This window comes from Piliocolobus tephrosceles, chromosome 21, assembly GCF_002776525.5.
Source record: "Piliocolobus tephrosceles isolate RC106 chromosome 21, ASM277652v3, whole genome shotgun sequence".
NCBI classification, from domain to species: Eukaryota; Metazoa; Chordata; class Mammalia; order Primates; family Cercopithecidae; genus Piliocolobus; species Piliocolobus tephrosceles.
The window spans coordinates 22544239-22556611 of NC_045454.1; the positions used below are offsets into that span (position 1 = coordinate 22544239).

The 12373-nt window shown below is 41.6% G+C and overlaps 1 protein-coding gene across 4 annotated transcripts; it reads right to left on the bottom strand.

Moving 5' to 3' along the window:
• Positions 1-822: 822 nt before the first annotated feature.
• ZNF302 (zinc finger protein 302) lies at positions 823-9757 on the bottom strand. Of its 4 annotated transcripts, none has more exons than XM_031934832.1 (5): positions 9564-9757; positions 8566-8642; positions 4168-4288; positions 3848-3934; positions 823-2857 (listed from the first exon to the last, which is right to left on the bottom strand). In XM_031934832.1, the coding sequence occupies exons 2-5, from the start codon at positions 8572-8574 to the stop codon at positions 1872-1874; spliced, it is 1203 nt and encodes a 400-aa protein (XP_031790692.1). In that variant the 5' UTR covers positions 8575-8642; positions 9564-9757; the 3' UTR covers positions 823-1871. The 4 variants fall into 4 exon arrangements, with proteins under 4 accessions (XP_031790692.1, XP_031790691.1, XP_031790694.1 ...); XM_031934831.1 differs by having other exon boundaries at positions 3836-3934; positions 9564-9698; XM_031934834.1 differs by having other exon boundaries at positions 1278-2857; positions 3848-3931; positions 9602-9757.
• Positions 9758-12373: the final 2616 nt, after the last annotated feature.

Below are 12373 nucleotides of genomic sequence, written 5' to 3' on the forward strand. Positions count from 1 at the left end.
GTCCAGCAGCAGTCTAACATTTCACACCACCATTCAGTAGCATCGCTATTTGGGAACTGAAGTTAATGTGTATGAGGTTCACCTTGAAATGTTCATGTATCATTGTCTAATCCAGAACATCTTACGACATTGGAGGACACCTCCATGTCCATGTTAATTCAGGAAAGCCTTGCTTTCCTAACAGTCTTTTACATGATCCTAATCATGTCATCATTCAGTGTCCATACACCACTCACTGCCCTCCCAGTTCAGGCGCAGTCCCCCAAGTACCCTCACTCCATTGATGTTCCTAGATTTGGACAATGGCATGTTAGCAGACAATAGGTAGTTAATTGCTTCAATAGGACCATGCAGTTAGTCTTTCCTTCCCACATTCCTGTGGTCACTATGAGACGACCTTTCCCCTAGAAGTGCTGGTTCTTAGGTGTGAACCCCTGAATTAATAGATGTGGCTCATATTTGAGCCCAACCTACAGGAGGGGCCAACTCCTACCCAGTCCACAGCTTGAGTGTTCACCATCTAGCCGAGCCCAGCTTATATCAGCTGAAACACCAGCCAACACACAGCACATGAGGGATCAATGATTGTCATCATCATCGAGTGTCATTTTAATCTATTGAATTTTCAGGTTGTTTGTGACAACTGGATAATTAATTTGTATAAATATGAAGAGTTTGCAATCACTTTTTGTTACTGATTTCTATGAAAATTGCATTGAGATCAAATTATATCCTCTGGAAATTTTTAAATCCTTTGAAATTTGTTGAGACCTACTTTATGTTCTAATAAGTAATCATTTTTATTAATCATCCACATGCAGTTAAAAATGCATATTCCTCCATTATTACATGCCTTATTCTATTGTTTTTCCTAATTGTATTTTAAATCTTTTTTTTATTTTAACAGCTTTGATGAAGTATAAATGACATATAAGAAGCATGTATATCAAAATGTACAATTTGTAACTTCTGACAGTTGTGAAAACCAGAAAAATCATCACCACGATCAAAATATGAACAGATTTATCCCTTGTGAAAGTTTCCTTTGCCTCTTATATAATGAGATTTCTCTCCAGTTTATTTCCTGTAGAATAAGGGATGCACTTGGAACTGAAGAATTCCTTCAATTTCTAAATTTTCCACACTCATACAACTTTTTTCCTGTAGGAGTTTGTAGGAGATTCCTATTGCCTATAGTCTTTCCCACATTTGCTACATGTACACAGTTTTTTCCTAGTGTGAGTATACTTATGTCAATTAAGGGATTAATACTGACAAAGGCTTTCCCACATTTATTGACTTCATATGATTTCTCTACAGTATAAACTCTGATAAATAAAAATGTCTGCATCATTGCTAAAAGTCTCCCATATTCACCACATTCATACAACTTTTCCCCAGTATAAATTTTTTCTGATGTTAAATAAGGGAGGATCTATGAAGTTTACCATGATAAACACTGCTTCAAATAGTTTCTCTTTTGTAAGATTTCTCACATGTATAGTGATTCATATGATCTAAAGGCTTTTCCACACTTACCACATTATTGGGTTTCTCTCCATTATGTACTCTTTGATAGGCAGTAAGATTTGAGCCTTTGCTAAAAGCTTTCCCATACTCATTACATTATATGGCTTTTCTCCAGTATGAATTCTCTGATGTACAGTAAGGGTTGAACTACAGCTGAAGGTCTTCCCACATTTAATACATTCATAAGGTTTCTCTCCAGTATGAATTCTGTGATGTCAAAGTAGGGATGACCTATGACTGAAGGTTTTCCCACATATACTGCATTCGTAGGGTTTCAATCTAATGTGATTTCTCAAATGCATATTCAGTGATTCAAGCTGGTTGAAGGATTTCCTGCATTTCTAAACTTCAAAGGGATTTTCTTCAGTATGAATACTCTGATGTTGAACAAGAAATGACAGGCTACTAAAGACTTTGAGACATTTGTTGCATTCAAACTTTTTCTTTATACTGTGAATTCTTTGATGTTGAGTAAGGTGTGAGCTACAGCAGAAAGCTTTCCCACATTCTCTACATTCATAAGGTTTCTCTCCAGTATGGCTTTTCTGATGATGAATGAGAGATGAACTATGAATGAAGGCCTTCCCACATATACGACACTCATAGCGTTTTTCTTGCGTATGAATTCTTAGATGCTGAATGAGAAGGGACACACGACTAAAAGACTTTCCACAGTTCATACATTCGTATGGTTTCTCTCCAGTGTGAGTGCTCTGATGGTTAGTAAGTGATGAGCCATGGCTAAAGGCCTTCCCACATTCAACACATTTGTAAGGTTTCTCTCCACTATGACTTATCTGATGTCGTGTAAGGGATGAGCCATGGCTAAAAGTCTTCCCACATTCACGACATTCATAGGGCTTCTCTCCTGTATGAGTTCTCCAATGGCGATTGAGGATTGACTGTTTGCCAAAGGCTTTCCCACATTCACTGCATGTATAGATTTTAGCTCTATTACAAGTCTGGGGAAGGATAAGAGAATTGCTCTGGTTGAAGGCTGCCCTACTTTTATTAGAATTCAAAAGTTTCTTTCCACCATTGATTCTCTCATTTTTTATAACTGACTTTTTTGACACATTCTTCTTTAATATATCATATTTGTGTGAATTCCCTTCAGCAGAATTGTTTTGTGGTTCGGAAAGAGTAGACTTTGAATGAAAGGTGCTTCTAAATTTGTTGCATTCTATATATTCCAAATTCTTATTAGAATTTGAGAATTCAAAATGTCGTTTTACAACTTTTTCTATTGTTACTGTTTGGGGTGAATCTTCATTGTAAATATCCTTCTTTGTTGATAATTCCTTGTTTTCCCATCTTGATTCCCAATCTGAAATATATCAAGAAAGCAAAGCACTGCTTTTTTTTTTTTTTTTTTTCCCCCACTTCTTGAAAAAAACTTCTACAGTGGAATTAGGAGAAATGGATAAGAAATGAAGCCCCCAGAAAACACACAGCTCTGACAACTCAAATATTTCAGTGACTTCTGAACAATGCTCAAATGGAGCAGAGAATAGAAAGTTCACAGAAGTAGGAACAGAGTGTGATAAAGGAAATGGGTAAACTATACAAAATGGATAAAATAGTATTGAAAAAAAGGAAACTATCAGAAATAAGATGTGGAAGGCATTCTGGATTACAAATCATCTTTTTGTGCCTATATTCATATGGGAAAGATTGCATTTTGTCTCATAGCCTTTTTCTCCAACCTTCCATTAATCTCAATTTGCTGCCAGATTATCAAGCTTAAAATACAGAATTGATACTACTACATTAAACAATTGCAGTAAAAACAAAGTAATCTAAATGCTCTTTATAGCTGACAAAGATTTAGGCTTTCTGAGGTTATGAAGAAACTGTGTGAATCATATTATTTCTTGAACATTAGAAAATATTATTCCTAGAAACATATTTATATGTCCTTTACTTCCTCTGATATGTTCATATTTCATCTACAAATTTAGAAAAGTGATTTTCCATCTAATTGACAGCTTTTCTTAGCTTAAAATTATTAGTATATTTTGCTTAAGTAGAATTAAGAAAGAATAAATTGTCTTACTTTTCCATGAATATAGTAACAATTTGAATTATTATGATGGCAAAAACCTCTAACCTTCATTAGATGACATGAATGATAGAGATAATAATTTTAGAGGGAGAAGCAATTGTTTTGAAAATATAAGCTAAATATGCCTCAATTTTTCATTTCTATTTGAGATCTTTGAAGACAGTATCCGTAAAATGCCTCCACACTCACAATAAACATCTTTTAACAAAAACTTCCTTAGTCTTGTTCACCATGACTCACCGGGAATCATACCTTTTGACAGTTTTTTCTCCACCATCCAGGGCTCTTTTCCATCCTCCAATAACATGATCACATATGGCTTAGTTTCGGAAAGACCTGCTTACAGGAAGAATATAGAATTGTTTAAGCTGTGGTCCTCTATTATGGACAAGAAGGGATGAAGGGCGTTCACTGAAATGGAAAGATAAGCTTCAGGCAGGGCACAACAGAGCCACACATTTCCTTGGGAACATGCTACAGAAATTCAGCCATTTACTTAGGAGGCTCTTCAGCAATTCAGAGTGGCAAAAGGAAGGTGTCCCCTATTGGAGTGGAAGGGGTGATATCCTTACCTACAGAGACCAGGTTCTCATAATTCTGGACCATCACATCCTTGTATAAGTCCCTCTGAGCAGAATCTAGCCATGCCCACTCTTCATGAGAGAAGTCTATAGCCACATCACTAAATGTCACCTGAAATAGCAAATATATTTAAGCTCAGTCATAGCCCAGGCCTCTTCTGTCACTGAAGAAGGGGTAAAATCAGCCTGCTTGTGGAAGAAATGGAAAAAGATTCAGGAGCTGTGACAATGATTGGGAATGTGATCTCAGTTAAGTAATAACAGGACAGTTATGTAGTTGGAATTAACATACAATAAAGGGGACACTTATGTAGTTAGAATTTTTACACAATAAGAATGAGAGACAAACATGATAGCTTCACTTCAGTAGTTAATTTTGTTAAAAGTTTAGAATTATATGAATTTTTAAAAAGCAACATTTGACAGCAGAGTCAAGTATTTAGTTATATCTTTTAGAGCTTAAGTGCTAGATAAGTAATTAAAAATAAGGCTAAAGTGATTGTCTCTCAAATGGGATACTCAAGAAGATTCACTAAAGCTCACAAAAAATGGGTTCAGAAAGAAAGACATCTTTATATTAAAGACTGATAGACATATGGTTTGATTGTATTCCCTAAAAAAGCATATATTGAACTTAATTGCCATTCTAATAGTATTGAGAGGTGAGACCTTTAGGAGACGATTGGCCTTGAGGACTCTGTCCTCATGAATGGATTAATGTCATCACTGGGGGAGCGGGTTCCTTATTTTAAAAAATGAGTTCAGGCCCCCCTTTGCCTCTCTCTCTTCTCTTTGCCAATCCACCATAAAATGACACAGCAAGAAGGCCTTTGCCAGATGTCTGCCCCTTAGTCTTGGACTTCCCAGGCACCAAAACCATGAGAAGTCATTTTCATTATTTATAAACTACTCAGTCTGGGGTATTCTGTTATAGCAGCACAAATAGACTAAAACATACACATAACTGATTCATAAACAAAAAAGAAAAATATATTTATGGTGTATACTTAAACCGAGTACTGACAAACATTTAATAATTGAAATATGAGACTCCTGGGTGAAAAGACTGAAGATGTCATAGATTAGGGGTCTAACGCCCGGTCACGGACTGGTACTGGTCTGTGGCTTTTAGGAATGGGGCAACAGGCCGGGCGCGGTGGCTCAAGCCTGTAATCCCAGCACTTTGGGAGGCCGAGACGGGCGGATCACGAGGTCAGGAGATCGAGACCATCCTGGCTAACACGGTGAAACCCCGTCTCTACTAAAAACTACAAAAAACTAGCCGGGCGAGGTGGCGGCGCCTGTAGTCCCACCTACTCGGGAGGCTGAGGCAGGAGAATGGCATAAACCCGGGAGGTGGAGCTTGCAGTGAGCTGAGATCCGGCCATTGTACTTCATCCTGGGCGACAGAGCAAGACTCCATCTCAAAAAAAAAAAAAAAAAAAAAAAAAAAGGAATGGGGCAACAGAGCAGGAGGTGAGTGGCAGGAAAGTGAGCATTACCACCCGAGCTCCACCTGCTGTCGGATCAGCTCTGGCATAGATTCTTATAGGAACGCAATCTCTACTGAGAACTGCGCATGCAAGGGATCGAGGTTGCACGCTCCTTATGTGAATCTAACTAATGCCTGATGATCTGATGTAGAACAGTTTCGTCCCCAAACCACCACCTCCACCACCTCCCACTTTCATGGAAAAATTGTTTTCCACGAAACTGATTCCTAGTGTCAAAAAGGTTGAGGACTCCTGCCATAGACAGTCCTTAAATAGGACCTGGAAATAAGAGAAAAAAATAAAAGAGCACATTTCAAAGAAAATATTCTAAAAAAAATGCTCACAGATGCACTTAGAAATTCTTCTCAATAGTACTCATTTCACAGTATTATTTAAAATAGTAAAACTTTAGAAGCTTAAATATTCAATAATAGTTTATTGGCTAGTCAAATTACAATATGTGCAAAAAGTACATCCATTTAATACAGCATTATTACTGTCTGTGATTTGTAAAACAGACTGCTCTACTGTGGTTTATTTTTTAGCTCTGAGAGTTCATTCAGTATTGTAGTACTTTATTTGGATATTTTGCATGCATGTCTACAAGTGGCATGGGTCTTTGGTTTTAAAGCCAGAATTTACTTTTCTCAGGTTTGGGGAAAATAATTAAAATTCAAACCTCCTTCCAATGGCAGAAAATCCTCTCCACAAATGTAGAAACAAAAAGAAAATGGTTTTATTACTGAATAAGCATTAAATCAGACCTTGAGGCACTTCACAAGCAATCCACTATTGAGATTAAAAGGACAGGAAGAAATCTCATCTTTTTATATAGGCAAGCAGATACAATCCAACACATATGTTTTCCAAATAAACAATAACTTATCCTCAAGTGAGACTTGACAGTTCAATTTGCTACACAAAATTTATTCTATATTCACCTGTTAATTGCCACTGTGTTAGTTAACTGCCTATATCCCAAATAAAAATAACATTTCTCATATCTTTGACAAACCAGTCATGACAACTTAGAGCCAGGATGCTTCTTTCTTCCCCTTCAGTTGCCTGGGCAGCTTGAGATGTTCACCCATCTGAGCCCCCAAAAGAACACAGGATATCTATTCTAGCACTTATTTAAATTTCTTATGCTTTCTTACTTTTCCACCAGTGCTGCAATCTTCAACACAGGAGCCACTAGCCAACTTGGCTACAACATTTAAATTAATTAAAATGTAAAAATAAAATACTTAAGTACAATTTAAAATTCATTTCCTCTGTTGCTTAAGCCAAAATTCAAGTACTCAATAGTCATACAGGGCTGGTGGCTATAGTACTGACCAGTACACATGCAGAACACTCCCACCACTGCAGAAAGTTCTCTTAGACAATACTGCACTAGATCATGAAGTTCTGTGTGTCAGTGTACACTGAAATCCATGCACAACTTTTCCTAACAGGTACTTCGTAAGTGTTTAGAAGTACCAATGAATGGTTTTGGTATTAGCTCACTTTAGCCTTTACTTTTTTTTTTTTTAAGTGACAGGTTCTTGCCCTGTCACCAAGCTGGAGTGCAGTGACATAATCATAGCTCACTACAGCCTCACACCACAGGGCTCAAGAAATCTTCCCACCTCATCAGCCTCCCAAGTAGCTGGGACAACAGGCATGCACCACTATGTCAGTTTTTCAGTTCTAATTATCTAATTATTCCAGGAAAACAGACTTCACCCAACATATGCATCTGCTACTTACATCCCCTCCTGTGCAAGCTTCACCTTCCATGCCATAATTCTGCCCCACCAGTTCTTCATTACTCATCTTATTCATCCAACAATTACTTACTAATCTATTTGGTGCCAGGTAACACCCTGGGTACTGAAGCTATAGCAGTCAACAAAAAATAAAAAACATTTCTCCCACCAGGAACAGATAATGAGCAGGTACATATACTGAACATACAGTACATCAGCTAGTGAGTGACACGCGCCGTGGAAAACAAAGCAGTGACAGAGGAGTGGAAGTGCTAGTGAAGGGAAAGTGACTACAATTGCAAATAGGCATTCAGGGAAGCTTTTCTGAGAAAGTAACCACGGAAGAAATACATGAAGGAGATAAGGATGCAAGCTTGTGCATATGTAGGGGAAGAATATTCCACGTGGATGGCACAGCAACTGGTGACAGTGGCTAGAGCTCAAAGGAATGAGGAGGCAGAGAAGGAAGGTGGGATCAGAGAGGTAATGGCCTAACTGTACAAACAGGTCACTGCAGAAGTAACTCAGTTAGAGCCACTGAAAAATTTTAGGTTGAAGAATGACAGGAATTTATATAACTATAGGATCACAGTAACAGTTGTACTGAGAACAAATTGATGTGGGTTAAGGGCAGATGCTGGGAATACAGCTAGGAGGCTACCCCAATAATCCAGGTGGCTCGGACTGGGGTGGTAGTGGTGGTGGTGGTGATGGGCTAGCTAATGGTTAGATGCTGTGTACATGGTGTATCGTTTAGATCCAACTAGAGGACCTGAATATTAGTTATAAGTCAAAAGGAAGAATCAAGGACGACTCCAAACATCTCTTCACTTGAGACCACATGGTACAGTTTTGACAACCATAAACCAAATAACCTTACATTCCAAAGTTGCATTGTGAATTACAGTTTAAAAATTTTGTCAATCTAGAAAGTCTTCTAGCAGAAAACTGTAGAAAAGAGGAACACTGGGTGAAGAGAGCAATACCTTGGTGTTCTCTTGTGGGCTCCATCCTTCCTATAGTGAAAGGAAGCATAGATCCAGTCCCTTAAATGGACTTGATTAGGTGGGAACAGGCAGAAGCAAAGCAAACACACAGAGGCCTCATGAAGTGTTTCAGGAAGACTTTGGGACACACCGACTTACCTCAGCCATTATTCTGCAATTTCCAATATCCAATAGAGTCCCCTTTCCAGGCTCTTATCTTAGAGATGGGCAGTGTCCTGAGGGCACAGAAGGACAGAAAACAGTAGTCATGAAAAATCAGACTGGCACCTGTGACACACCCTAATGGAAAGGTACACTGGTAATCACTCTCCGGGAGGCCAGTGTCTCCCTGGGAACTAACAGGGTGTTTCTCCGCAAGGGCTAACCATTTACCAGGTGTCACCTGCGGGGAAAATCAATTATTCTGTATATAAAAGACTGATAAAACAACAGTAATAACTTTATCAGCTTGTTCAATCTTCACCACTTTGGACGGTGGACATTCACATTATTCCAGATTTCTTTTTGTCTCTTTTTTTTTGAGATGGAGTCCCGTTCTGTCGCCCAAGGCTGGAGTACAATGGAGCGACCTCGGCTCACTGCAACCTCCGCCTCCCAGGTTCAAGCGATTCTCCTGCCTCAGCCTCCCGAAGAGCTGGGATTACAGACACGTGCCACCACGCCCAGCTAATTTTTTTTTTTTTTTTGTATTTTTTAGTAGAGACGGTGTTTCGCCATGTTGGCCAGGCTGGTACGGTGGCTTACGCCTTTAATCCCAGCACTTTGGGAGGCGGAGGCGGGCGGATCGCTTGAGGTCAGGAGTTTTAAACAAGATTTTTTTTTTTTTTTAATGAAGACAAAACGGAATTTCCGAGATACAGAACCTATTTGTTCAAGGTTACACAACTGAAAGCGCCAGCTTGATGACAACATAACCCCAAAACAACTGCGGCTGGCGTCTGCTCTCGCGCCCACTTTGCTCTCACAACAGTGCCAAGAGGTCGGCGCCGTCATCACCCGGCGTTTACACGACTCGACACGAAGGGCAGGAAATGCCAAAGCCCCGGCCGGTGTCAAACCGCGGGGCTGACGCAAGGCCTGAGCCCCGCCGTCGCCGCCGGGACCCACACTTGCCGGAGTCCTCAGCAGGGCCTCACCGTCCCCGCAGGCGCCCGGAGCTCGCGACTCCGCGGACCTGACGCGCCGCGTAGCTGGTGAGCAGGTAACGGCCGCCGACCTCCGGGAAGGACACTGTCCCAAACCGTTCCTTAGCTTGGAATCTGCCTCCAGCCCTGAGGTTATCGCGGGACTGACCTCGTGCACCCACGGCCGAACCACATTTCCCAGAATCCTCCGCGTGCGGGACACGTGTCCCCGGTGCCGGGAACCGCCGGCACCGGAAGACCACACTTACCAAGGGTCTATGCGGCTGCGCAGACCTTGTGCGCAGCGGGTAAACCGGTCAGGGCTTCATAAGAAGCTAAGCCGCCTGGGGCTGTGGAGCCACAGCCGCCAGCTAGGACCACGCGCAGTGTCCTGGGGGCCAGCTAGGACCACGCGCAGTGTCCTGGGGCACACAGTCGTCCTCTGGTGAACGATACATCTCGGAACCAAGGGACACCCTCTACTTGTAAGGGTCATGGCGCCTGGACCCAGAAATTACATTTCCCGGAAAACTCTGCAGCCGCGCCAAGGTCTTCCGGGTCATTCCTGCGCTCACACAAACGTTTCCCTCCGGGAGGTGGGCAGCCCTTGCTGGTACCGCGCAAGTGCTCGCCTTTGCTAGCAAGGGGGTCCCTCTCGTCCCAAACCCTGCTGCTATGCAGTTCATCTTCAGATCTCTTTTTGGTTTTTTTTGGCCCTCATTTGCCCAAGACGATAGCTCACAAAACGCCCTGTGACCCGACTATCACGACTGTAGTTCGCCAACCAAGGACATTTCCTGGAAATGCAAGGGAACACGTATCTGTGACACCAATGACCCTTCTGACGGGCGTTACGCCCCCTGGAATTACTTAGAAATACTGAATTTGAGTGAGCACTGGGAGAACGGAAACCTTCATCCTGGGAGGAGTCACTCCTCCCGCAGCCATCAGCGCCTGACACCCCGTCTCCCCAGAAATGCTTCTTAGGCCCTGACCTTGCCCGGCCCACCCAAAGGGGCAATGAACCTCTCTGTATGCAAGCCAGAGCAGTCTACTCTGTGTGTGTATTTGGGTTGTTTACTTTCTTTTTAACACTTAAATGTCAATTGACTTCACTTATTTTTAAAATTATAAATAGTGTGGTTATAGACTTTTTTGTACTTAGTAAGTACTGACCTGCATGACCTTGGTGAAGCGGTGCTTCTGTTACCAGAAAGGGGTCCCGGTCCAGACCCCAAGAGAGGGTTCTTAGATCTCACACAAGAAAAATCCATGGGAGTCCACAGTGCAAAGACAAAGCAAGTGTATAAAGAAAGTAAAGAAACAAAAGAATGGGTACTCCACTGTTAAAGCAGCAGCTTGGGCTGCTGGACTAAGGATACTTGTAGTTATTGCTTGATGATATGCTAAGCAAGGGGTGGATTATTCATGAGTTTTCCAGGAAAGAGGTGGGCAATTTCCCGGAGCTGAGGGCTTCCCCACGTTTTAAACCATGCAGGTAACTTCTGAACCTTACTATGGCATTTGTAAATTGCTGTGGTACTGGTGAGAGTGTCTCTTAGCGTGCTAATGCATATAATTAGCATATAACTGAGAGGTGAAGGCAGCTGGGCTTCTGGGTCAGGTGGGGACTTGGAGAACTGTTCTGTCTAGCTGAAGGATTGTAAATGCACCAGTCCTCTGTGTCTAGCTAAAGGTTTGTAAACATACCAATCAGCACTCTGTAAAAATGCACCAATCAGAGCTCTGTGTCTAGCTAAATGTTTGTAAATGCACCAATCAGCACTCCGTAAAAACGGACCAATCAGTACTCTGTAAAATAGACCAATCAGAGGGATGTGGGCGTGGCCAAATAAGGGAGTAAAAACTGGCCACCAGAGCCAGCAGCTGCAAGCCCTTGGGGTCCCCTTCCACCCTGTGGAGTGCTTGGTTCTTTTGCTCTTTGGGTCTGCACCATTTTTATGAGCTGTAACACCACAAAGGTCTAGATGCAGCTTCACTCTTGAAGCCAGGGAGAACACCAACCCACTGGGAGGAATGAACAACTCCAGATGCGCCACCTTAATGAGCTGTAACAGTGACTACGAAGGTGTACAGCTTCACTCCTGATGCCAGTGGGACCACGAACCCACCGGAAGGAACCTATTCTGGACACATAAGGAGCAGTGAGAACACCAAAGGTCAGTCTCCTTGCCATCTTGATTTTGGTGGGTTTTGGCTGGCTTCTTTACTGCAACCTGTTTAACCAGCAAGGCCTTTATGACCTGACATGTATCTTGTGGCGACTTTCAATGTTATCCTGTGACTTAGAATGTCATAAGTGTCTGGAAAGTTGGTCTCAGCCTTATTTTACCAGGCCCTATTCAAGATGGAGTTGCTCTGGTTTAAACACCTCTGACACTTCTACCTTGGTGTGTCCTGTGGGTGTGGTGGTGAATTCCGATAGCAGCCACAGTTTTACAAAACACTGTGGCATCAGCTGGCTTCCTCTCAAGGCTTAGAGTATGTAATAAGGAAAGACTGACTTGTGCAAAGTGTGTTCCCATCTATGACTTTACTGTACAATGATGAATCGTTTTCTGAAGTTGTACCAATTTTCACTCCTACTAGAGTTTATGGTTATTTTGGTTGCCAACTCTTACTGCCAACACTCTCTTTGTGAAACTTTAAAAGTTTGATAATCTACTAGGTGTGAAATAGGAGGTGTGAAATAGTAACCATTGTGGCTTAAAGTTGCATTTTTTTTTTTTTTTTTTTGAGACGGAGTCTTGCTCTGTCACCCAGGCTGGAGTGCAGTGGCCGGATCTCAGCTCACTGCAAGC